Genomic DNA, 10501 nt, shown 5'->3' on the forward strand with positions numbered 1-10501 from the left:
TACTTTCTGTTCTTATAATAAGGTAGTAGTGTGGAAGAAACAGAACACACCACAAGACCACCACATTGGTGGATGCCAGGTCAGGAGAGAACCACATCTTTTTCTATTAACTTGAAAGGTAGCCTCCTTCCAAACCAGATAAGGAAGGACGGCAATTAGGAAGAGAAACCTGGAAGTTTTAGCATCAATTAAAGATGTCAAGATTGCATTTACTTGTTTTGCCATCTTTTCACATAAAGTAAATTCACTGTAATAATACTCAAAAATACCTAAGAACAAAGCTGTATTTTTCATGCCCCTCTGTTGTAAGAAGTCCAACTTTCGTAATGTCTTAATTCACACATAGCAGGCAATTTCCAGGCCTTCTTGAATCAAATTGAAAAGATAGGTCTGAGCTATCAATCATGGCTTTGACTTCAAACGAGAAAGGAAACAAAACTCAAATTCCCAATTGTCAGACCACTACTCTTTGCAGCAATGGATATTAGAAGGTGGGGTGGAATACTGCATTGTCAAAAATAAGATTATGTCCCTTACAAAGTTATTCCAAGCTCTTCCTACAAAGTAAGGAAATAAATGGATTTAACTACTCCAGAACGCATAAAGCACCAGTAATTACTCAAGTATCTGAAAGCAAAATTGCCTTCTGGAACTGGAAAGTTGTCAAAATCCTCTCCCAGTTTTTAAGGCCACTGAGTTTTTCTTGGTGACGTGCTGTTCAGAGAATTCTGGTACACTGCAAACTAATTTGAATGATATTGAAGAAAACTTCTCTTTCTATACAATAACGTGATGTGGAGCAGATTGATGTGATGTATACTTAATATAAAATATTATATCAAATTTTAAAAATGTTATCTAAAAAGTACATTTGATAAAGACCATGTCTGGACACTTACCTTTCTCCTACATTGGTGCTTTTGGCAATCACGAATTTTAGTACACTTTGTTTCACACAAATATGGCTTATGACATGGCATGCGTTTAGTGTGCTTTCCACAGCGACACTGTTTTTCAACTTCCTGGGCAGCAAGATAGGGAATAAATCAAGATACTTTTAATACCAAAAAAAAAAAAAAAAAAAAAAAAAAAAGAGTGGAAAATCGGATGCTCTACTACTAACTGTAAAGAAAAATTAATGGAAGAGTAACATTATAATGCTCTAGCACAACAAGAAGTATATCACATGCTTGGAGCAGATTACCTTACCTATCTGTGCAATAACTACTTGGGAACCTTGCGTCGGTATTGCAAACACTGTGCTCTAGATGGCACCTTGCTGTAGCCTTGGTCCCACCAAGAGGGAAGCCACTTCAAGGCAACTACTCAAGATGTCAAGCATAAATGCAAAACAAATTCATACAAAAAAAGTACCTCTCCTACATGGTAAACTAGATTCATCCATTGTGTATACAGATAATTTAAGTAGATGAGCAAATTTATCTGACCTTCATCCCAGCTATCATGTGCTAGGACCACAGACTTTGTAGCCAAAGCTGTTTCAGGAAGAGACAGCTGATAGCAGAGAGAGCAACAGCTTTATATGCCAGACCACATGTCACGGTTTACCCTGGCTGGCAGCTAAGCACCATGTAGCCGCTCACTTCCCCCACAGCAGGATGGGGGAGAACAGAAGAGGCCGTGACTCTGTGTAAGCCCTGCTCAGCAATAACAAAAACATCCCTGCGTTATCAACACTGTTTTCAGCACAAATCCAAAACATAGCCCCATACTAGCTACTATGAAGAAAATTAACTCTATCCCAGCCAAAATCAGCATACCACAGAAAGTCCACAGATATTTAGAGCAGAGCAAAATATTTTCTTACTGACAAGAAAATAATGTTATGTTACAGCATCTTCCGTTTCACTAATGAAGAAACAGCATAATAAGACAAAGCAGCAAGGAAGTGAGATGAGCTGGTGAAAAAATTAAGTGTCTTTTAGGGCATATTAATTAAAAAAAACCAAAACCAAACCCAAAACAGTAAAACCCTCATCCATGCCTCAATTCAGGTATATAATGCTCAATTATTAATTCAGAATTGTGTTGGGGCAAGAGGGACTAGGAAAAAATAACATGCTGCTTTTAATGAAAAGAAAGTCATAGATTTCATGACAGATATGGCTTCATTTTCCTTAGGACACCTGCACTGTTCCAGGCATATAACATTTTAAAAAAAACCTAACAAAATGTGAGCCTGCTACAGTAAGACTAACCTGTCTGCATATTTCACAGGGACCTCGATGACAGCGCTGTGAACATTTATGGATGCCACATTCCAGAACTTTGTCGCAACTATCACCACAGGTGGGCACATCTTCTGTACAAGGCAATGTAAACTCTAGATGAAGAGAGAGAAGTACAAGCAAACATTTAGAAAAAATGCCACAGTATTTGGAAAAAAATGCACTGTGTAACATGACTTCAAATGCCAATTCTCATTTTTTTAAAAGCTTCTCTAGAATTACTCTATTATTCAACATTGCCATTAAACCCCTGGTAAGAAATAAAGCTTTGAAAGAATTAAACAAAAAAGTTAATAGAAGCTGTCACAGTTCACTATTTGTAGGAACTTTTTATGGATCCTGTCCTGCAGAATTAACCCAAGCTACTAACTGTCAAAGACTGGATGTCAACTTTTTTTTTTTTTTTTTTTTTTTTTAATTCTTTAACAGCTTACTTGATTTTTCACACGGACAGGACCTTTTCCCAGAACGAGGACAGTCTCCACAGGGACCAGCATGACAAACTCGTTCACACGTATGATTACCACAAGACAAGGGTTTCCCACACACCTGGAAAACTCAGAGAAACCAAGTGAATGCAATGTAACAGAACTACATGCCAAAACAAAGCAACCCAAGGGTCAAAACTAGGGGCAAGAGACATCTGGATGGAATTTAACTTTTTCTGAATTTTGTTAACAAATCTTATATTTGCTGAGTTTGCTAAATAAAACTGATCACCCCTGCAGCAATCCTAACTGGAAGACCACTGTATACTGAGGAGTTAGTGGTTCACATAAGAGTTAACCTGAGTAGTCCCAGGCCAGTGTTGTGCTGTATGTACAGCTTGGCCTTCAGGCCTGTGTTGTGCTGCACATACCCCTTGGCCACAGGATAAACTTATTGTAGCAGAGGAGATTGGAGGCAGCTCCCACTTGGTACCAGTGATTATGCCACCTGCATGCCCTTGCCTTTATCTAAAAGTGCAGTGAGAAGTTCTCATCTGAACATCCTTTTCTGTCTGACAGTAGAAATTATGAACAGAGTTGCTTTTTTGTAACAAAATCCTACAATAGCTTCAGTGACCAAAATGGAGTAGCCCTTTCTACATCTGCACTGCCTGCTACATATGGGATCAGAGGCCCACTGAATACTGCATAGCTTGCGGTCCCCAGCATCTAAAGGGCCATACTATTATTTATATTATACTCCCTTTCTCTATAGCATTAGCTGAAGTAAATCACATTTTAATTGATACTTTGCAAAGGCTGAGTGCCTTTCTTACTAGGATCATAATGACCAAGTATCTCCTGGTGCAACCTCCTCCCTGCCACTTATATTTTTTTAATTATTTCTATTTTTCCCAGTCTGTCAGTCCATAGCCTTGGTCCTAAGAACGAGCTGCAAACACACTTCAAAGATTAATTACAAAGCTTTCATTTGGTTACAGTCACTAGAAGTAAATAAGCATGAAACTCTTGCCTACTAAGTTGCGGTTTCATGCTTATTTTTGAAGATAGCAGCTGAAATTTCAACCTCAAGTACAAGAAAACAGAACATACAAGTTCAAATTCACTGCTAGCTTAACCCTAGCCCAATCCCGTAACAGTGATATTTTAACTACTGTCTGAAATCAACTGGGCCACCAAGTAGATCCATTCTAAACACTGCTGCTTATTATTTTTGATTGCACTTTCAAAATCTAAAAAATAAAATTATTTTTTTACCAAATGACTTTTTCCAATCCTTAATACACTGAGTAATCAAATTTTATAAGGAGGAGAAATAAGCAAAAAAGGACAGCTTCAACATACCTGATCACACTGCCACTGAGGACTTGCACAAAGTCTTTCTGCTGTCTGTCTTCCACAGATGCACCGTTGTTTACTGACTCGTGGACAAGGCTGACAATCTCCTGTATGCAATTGCGAAGTGACATTGAGTAGGAAATGCAAAAGAATGATGTACCTTAACAATGAAAACAACTACTCCTCTGAAGTTTAAGGCGGCAGGTCTACCTGCGTGACAGGCATTCTCACAGGTGTGTTGTCCACAGAGCAACGTTCGTCCACACGGCAGGCGACACGACCATTCCTTGGCACTGCACCTTCGGGGCACTGGTTTAGCTTTCTTACAGTGACAGGTTGTTGTGACCATCTTTGGGCAAGGTGGACAGGGGCCTGAGTACAGGAAAAAGAATACCTCACTAATGGCCATTCAGCAAATGCAGCCTTGACTACATCTGGCTTATTCTGAGAATTTTAAATACAGTTAGCATATTTTAAGTAAAACTCTGTAACAGCTACATAAATAAAAGGTCATATAACCAAGAGACGCAATGGATTTACCTGGATGACAAAGCAGCAAACATTTATGACCACAAGAAGGTTTGAACTCCCTCTCACATATCTGACCACAGGAGTGAGGTACAAGCCATGGGTCCAGCACTGGATTCTCCACTTTTCCACAGTAACAGTAATACCTATTGGGAGTTTCAGACCGTTTGTATTCAAACCTACATTTTGGACTACAACAAGGGAAAAAGGGAGTGAAAAGAAAAGGAATTTTTTTAAGAATTTTTTAAAAAGAAAAGCAGTTTTTAACATTTCAGCATCCCAAGATTGTTACCAGGCTACCAATTAACATTTTTACAACTACTGTAAACAGTAACAACATAATTAAATTTATAATACACAATAAAGGTCTTGCTATAGGTCAGATTTTACAACACATTCATTAAAATGTCTAAGGAATTGTCCTACCACTGCAATCTTTTTTTATCTAAGAATATATATTAAAAAAAAAAAAATCAGTGTAGCAAGCACACAATTTTTATGTCAAGTAATACCAAAGGAATGTATGCAACAAAGAGTTAACCTACTTAAATAGAACCAATCAAAGAGATTAAAAAACAGGGGTTTACCAGTGGCAATTTATAAGCTATGTAAAACAAGACTTAGCGATGCTTTGAAATTATGTATGATGAATAAAATTTTATCTGAAAGATTTTAGATTGTATCAGCTCAGCATCTTATAACATCTAAGATGCACACCTTTATTTGTTATCCTTGATACATTTATTTGTTAGCCTTGACAGTGTCGGATATTAAAAAATACATTGTTCCTAAAGGTAGATAGGCACCAAAACAAAGGTCTGGAACTTATTAGTGCCACAGGCCCTAAAGGCTTTCAGATGCAAGCCATGGATGAGGGAGGCAACACAAAGAAGGAGAAACAAAGCAGCTCCCATTTCTGGCTACACTGGGAAATGACAACAGACAAGAAACTTCTCCTGAGAGGAGAACAGAGGCTTTGAAAGACCTGTCTACTCATTTTTATCAAGTAAAATGACAATTTGCTCCTATATAATACATGACAGGCCATAAACCATTTCTCCATAGTGACTGCACAGTTTTATCATGTGCTTGAATGTTTAAAAAAAAATACCATTCACCTTGAAATTTTTTCATTATAAATATTATGCTTAAACACAAAAATAGTTTGTAGTAGAATAAGCATTATCAACTGGAGATGCTGCAAGCCAACAATTTAATACCTTATTTCCTCAGCAAACCTACTAATAGAGCTTTTGAATCCACCAGGCACTGTCAACCAAATTTGGCAGAGGACTGTGTCTTAAAGATACCAGTACAAGTTTCCACATAAAAGTAGCTGGGCAAATAAAGCATAGAACAAACATGCACAGAGGAACCTTAACTGAACTTTCAGACACAAACCTACTGAAAAAAGCAAGCTTCATTATTCATGCAGCCACAATATTACCTTCTTTACACAATCTCACGTAAAATGGCAAGACTGGCTTTAACACATGAGTTATACAGAGACTAAAAAAAAAAAGGAATAAAACCCTAAATCTTGCTATTTTAGAACTGGGGTGGGTTTTTTGATTTATTTATTTCACGGTGCCTATTTTAAAGGTAACAAATATGTGAAGCCATTCAGAAATAAATATTAGAAGCTGAGACACATGATAGATAAGTTGCCTTCTCAGAGGTTAAAACAAATTTGCTGCAGCAGGCTTTTAATATCACTGTGAAATATTTCTGAATCATGTTAACGAAAACTTCAAGATAATTCAGAAAAACAATAGAAAAGTCAGGTTTCTAAACTTTTTTTTTTTTGGTGTCCATGTAATTTAGAAGTACCATTCCTTTCCAAAGTAACTCCAGTTCACATACGTTTCACAATAAAAGTATCTTTGTAAGTGTACCATGAAGAGCTCACCATGGCCAGGGATAATCTTTCTTCCCAAAATCATCATCTGTCAAAGGAGAAGACACAAGGAAAAGGCTGTCCTTGGCCCACTTCTGGATACACACCAGGTGAAATATACAAAAGCATCCACAGCAGCTCCAGACCTAAAGAGCAGATATAAGTGCCAATTGCTTTATACTGGGTTTCTCTGTTTCCCTTGATGAGTAATCATCAGTAATATCTAAAGAAATACAAGCGTGCCATTTTTCCATTGAAAAAATGGGTTTCCAAAGATAGATTATACCTATTGTTAGATTAATACAGGCAGTTTTACTGTTATAGATTCATACCTAAAATCTTTTTTCCTGCTGCCGCAGGACGTTTTTGCCAAGGCTTCTAGAGCCCAAAATACTCAATATTATCACAGAAATGTTGATTTAAACACACCGTTGGAGGTCATGTAGCACAACCTTGTGCTCTGAGTTGGACTACTGCCAGCTTAGCTCACTTCAGTCACAGCTTTGCCTAGCAAAGCTGGAAAACCCTGAAGGATGAGGACTCCACACCATCCTGGGCTACCTGCTCCAAGTGTCATACCACCTTCCTAGTACCCAATCTGCACCTCTGAAGTCCCAATTCGTGCCACTTCCCGTTATTACATTACCTGTCACCACAAAGATGGCTTAGGCTTTAACCACCGGCACAACTCCAAGTAAAACAGAGGCACAATCATATCATCCCTTAGCCTCTTCTCTGCTAGACTAAACAAGCCCAGCTCTCCCTCCACCTCTCTCCCTGTCCCACACTAGGTCTCCATACATCTCAGTAGTGAACGTACTAGAGATTTCTCCCCTTTTCAAACTTTAGGATTTAATGCTAGTAAGAGAAAGATTTGATTAGAAGTGTGGCTTTCAACAGTGTCATTTGTTCAAAGAGCAAGAGAGGTATAAAATGGAACAAAATTAAAAGCAAATGTGTTTAAGAGAGAGTTGATTTTGCCAGTATCTTGTCTCCATCCCTAAACGTTTATGTTCTTGTTCCCAGTGTACTTCTCTTTATCAGTTCTGAAATGAAATCACAATCCTTTGCTTAGAATATCAGCTTGCTGCTGCAAAGCAATTTAAATAACAGAAATGCAGTTTTATGACTTTGGTACTTTCCACATATTGCCATCTTAAATTGTCAGCTTAGAATGACTATAAAAACAATTTGGTAAGAGAAATGCAGCAGAAAAAAATAAGTTCTTTATTTTTTTAATAACTTGTGACGTGGTTATAAAATTGTACGTGAAAACAAGGAGAATTTCCCCATTGAGCTATAGAGGACAAATTCAATGACGTAAGTTTCTAAAAGTACAGCAACTAACTTCCCAAAACTAAAGCTAAACAGGAGGCCTTAAGTAAACAAACACACTTTGCTGAAACATTGCAGATTCAAGATAATTAACAAACCACTGAGTTATAAAAGAAGACTTCCAAGTTGCCAAATCTTCTCACTTCTGCTGAGGTGAGATTAACTCTATCAAGAGACACAGAACTTCAAAATCAAGCTAAACATATACATTAAAGTCTGTAAAAATATGGATTAAATAAGTTAAGAATTCATTCAAAACATACTGCATTTCTTTCTATAAAAAAAGTGACTACAGTTTCAATGAATACTTGCAGTCCATGTACACTCAGTGTAAGAAGTTAAAGTTTTTCTGCATTTTTTTTCTTTTGCTGTTAAACACACAGTTGCAAACATGTATTGGATTCAAGTAACTGTAACATAAACAAGGTTGAGCCTGTCAACTTCAAAGGGAAGTCGATACATAACAAGAAAAGATTTGTCCTGAACTGTCTCCCATGAAAAACGTACCTATATGAGATAAGACAATCTTCTCAGACATGCCACCCTTCTCTTTCACCTGACCAGCATCTGAAGCAGCAAAGTTTATCTTAGCTCCCCTGCTATAAATCTAACAAGAATACTTCCTAACTTCCTAGTATTTCTTGCTTTGGTGTTTGCTACAACATAGCTTCTTGAATACACCATTGCAAGCACCGGCCTTCCAGCACTTTTTTTCCCATCTGCTACTCTCTAAAATTTAAAAATAACTATTTTACATTACGATAACAAGCATATGTCAAAAAATACACATTCTGATTATAACCTATATATATATAAGCACTTATTTATTTAAGTGTTTGAAAAATCCAAAGATGCCAAACGTTGCATTTACTATCATTTTAAAACTAGCAATCCCAAGAATTACTTTTATAACATAATTAAAAACAAGTTATTCAGACAGTCATATTTGCTTTATTCTAAAAGACTACTGTAAGATACTCACAGCTTGGTTCCTTTTAACTGAGGCAATGCAGATCAGACATGTCATAGCCCCTGACTGAAAAGCTTCATTCAGGTACTGTCTTGTACGTTCCAGTTCACTTGCATCTCCATCTTTAATGTATAAAGATTTTTAAAGCAATCAGTAATGTTTGATCTGCTATTCTGTACATGTTGAGACAGCTGTAAAAGTTTTTTTTTTCTCTGAACAGAGGCCAGTCATATATTATTACAAAACCAATATAAAAATTAGAAGTACTTAAGACTGTTTCAAAATTATACCACTGATTGTGCATAAAAAGGCAAGAAGTACTGCCAGCATGCATTGCTGGGAACAAATATTTTTAATACGAGACATCAAAATAAACTGCTTTCCCTCCAATTATAGAAAACTTCTAATACACAGCCAATAATACAGCTTTGTTTATGCTTTTATACCAAAATAAAAGTCAATAAATGAAAAAAAATTACCAGTTTGACTGGTGTATATGGTAAATGTTTTGGCCAAAATCTTTCCTTGTTTTACTTCAGCATCTTCATCATCATCTTCAGATGAGGAGCTAAACTGGTCTTCAACTAGCTTTTTTGCTGCAGCCTGATTAGCCTTCTTAATTTCATCAAATTTCTTCTGTGAAGATAATTCTATTAAGAGAACAGAGTAATGATGATTAATACCATGATAGTTAATCATAACACCACATTCAGTTCTACATACTTTCAGCTGTCCTTTTCTTTAAAGATCTTGCTGATTTTTTTTTTAAAGGGCAGTACATTGCTACATCTTCAATACCACACAAGAAAAGATAAACTGTATTTTCTTTTTTACTGTGCATTATTCATAAAATTCACCATAAGAATTATTATCTGTCAATTACTGCTGACAAATCAAACCAAACATACTAGAATATATGCATCTATAATGCTGCTTTATTAAAAGGATACTTAAAAAAAAAAACTACACACATCCCACACAAGCACAACTTTCATAGCACGAGGAAGAAAAGAAAAAAAAAAAATCAGGCAATTCTGGACAAGAGTAAATGTTACAATTTTCTGATTCCCTACAGGTACCCCTCCCAGGATTTGGTATTTTTTTAAATTTGACTTTTATTGATCTCCCTCCATCCACAAGGTCGTTATTGTGATTGTGGGTTCACACTATTTCACAGCTCCCAACATTAAAAGTGTCAGGGTATTTTAATACAAGGTTTTTTTGAAGCTTTTGCATGTGAAACAGAGGAAGATTCTCACATGGAGAAAACAAGTTATACAACTCAGCAGAGTTCAGAATATACCAAAGTGCCTTTAAGGTAACATACCACAGAGATACAAAGGTCTTCAGCAGATGGCAGGTCCTAAGTACCTCCTGATTTTCCATATAAGACTACTGCACCCAACATATTCACTGGGGTTCCGTCGAGTTTAGGTTTAGGGTTTTCCTTAGGGAACCACACTGCCGCTTAAGAGAGCTCAGTGTTTGGCACTTCTCCACCCGCGGAGTCAATACCACTCCACGGGTATTAACTTGCACCGATGGCAACCCCCGTGCGGTAGAAAGCCGGGACCTCTGGCAGGCCGGGGCGCTGAGGCAGGCTGACCTGAGCCCCCAGCGCCTGGCCCTCGCCGGCAGCCCTCCCCTCAGCGCTTCCCACTTGAAAAACAGCCGCTTCGCCCTTTGCTTCACGCCTTACTCCTCTTCTCGGAGGGCGCCGACTGCGCACCATGGG

General features: G+C 37.4%; 1 protein-coding gene across 1 annotated transcript in view; it reads right to left on the reverse strand.

Annotated features, from left to right (window-relative positions):
• The window catches only part of NFXL1 (nuclear transcription factor, X-box binding like 1), a 47176-nt gene extending 36678 nt beyond the window's left edge, over positions 1 to 10498 (reverse strand). The window contains exons 1-10 of the mRNA XM_009642318.2: positions 10300 to 10498; positions 9246 to 9416; positions 8779 to 8888; positions 6474 to 6607; positions 4577 to 4755; positions 4247 to 4408; positions 4043 to 4143; positions 2684 to 2798; positions 2220 to 2344; positions 900 to 1022 (exon numbers count right to left, since the gene is read on the reverse strand). Of these exons, the coding sequence (XP_009640613.1) occupies positions 900 to 1022; positions 2220 to 2344; positions 2684 to 2798; positions 4043 to 4143; positions 4247 to 4408; positions 4577 to 4755; positions 6474 to 6607; positions 8779 to 8888; positions 9246 to 9416; positions 10300 to 10498 (1419 nt within the window). The remainder of the gene's footprint in view (positions 1 to 899; positions 1023 to 2219; positions 2345 to 2683; positions 2799 to 4042; positions 4144 to 4246; positions 4409 to 4576; positions 4756 to 6473; positions 6608 to 8778; positions 8889 to 9245; positions 9417 to 10299) is intronic.
• Between the last annotated feature and the right edge of the window lie 3 nt (positions 10499 to 10501).

This window comes from Egretta garzetta, unplaced genomic scaffold, assembly GCF_000687185.1.
Source record: "Egretta garzetta isolate BGI_Z169 unplaced genomic scaffold, ASM68718v1 scaffold557, whole genome shotgun sequence".
Lineage (NCBI taxonomy): Eukaryota > Metazoa > Chordata > Aves > Pelecaniformes > Ardeidae > Egretta > Egretta garzetta.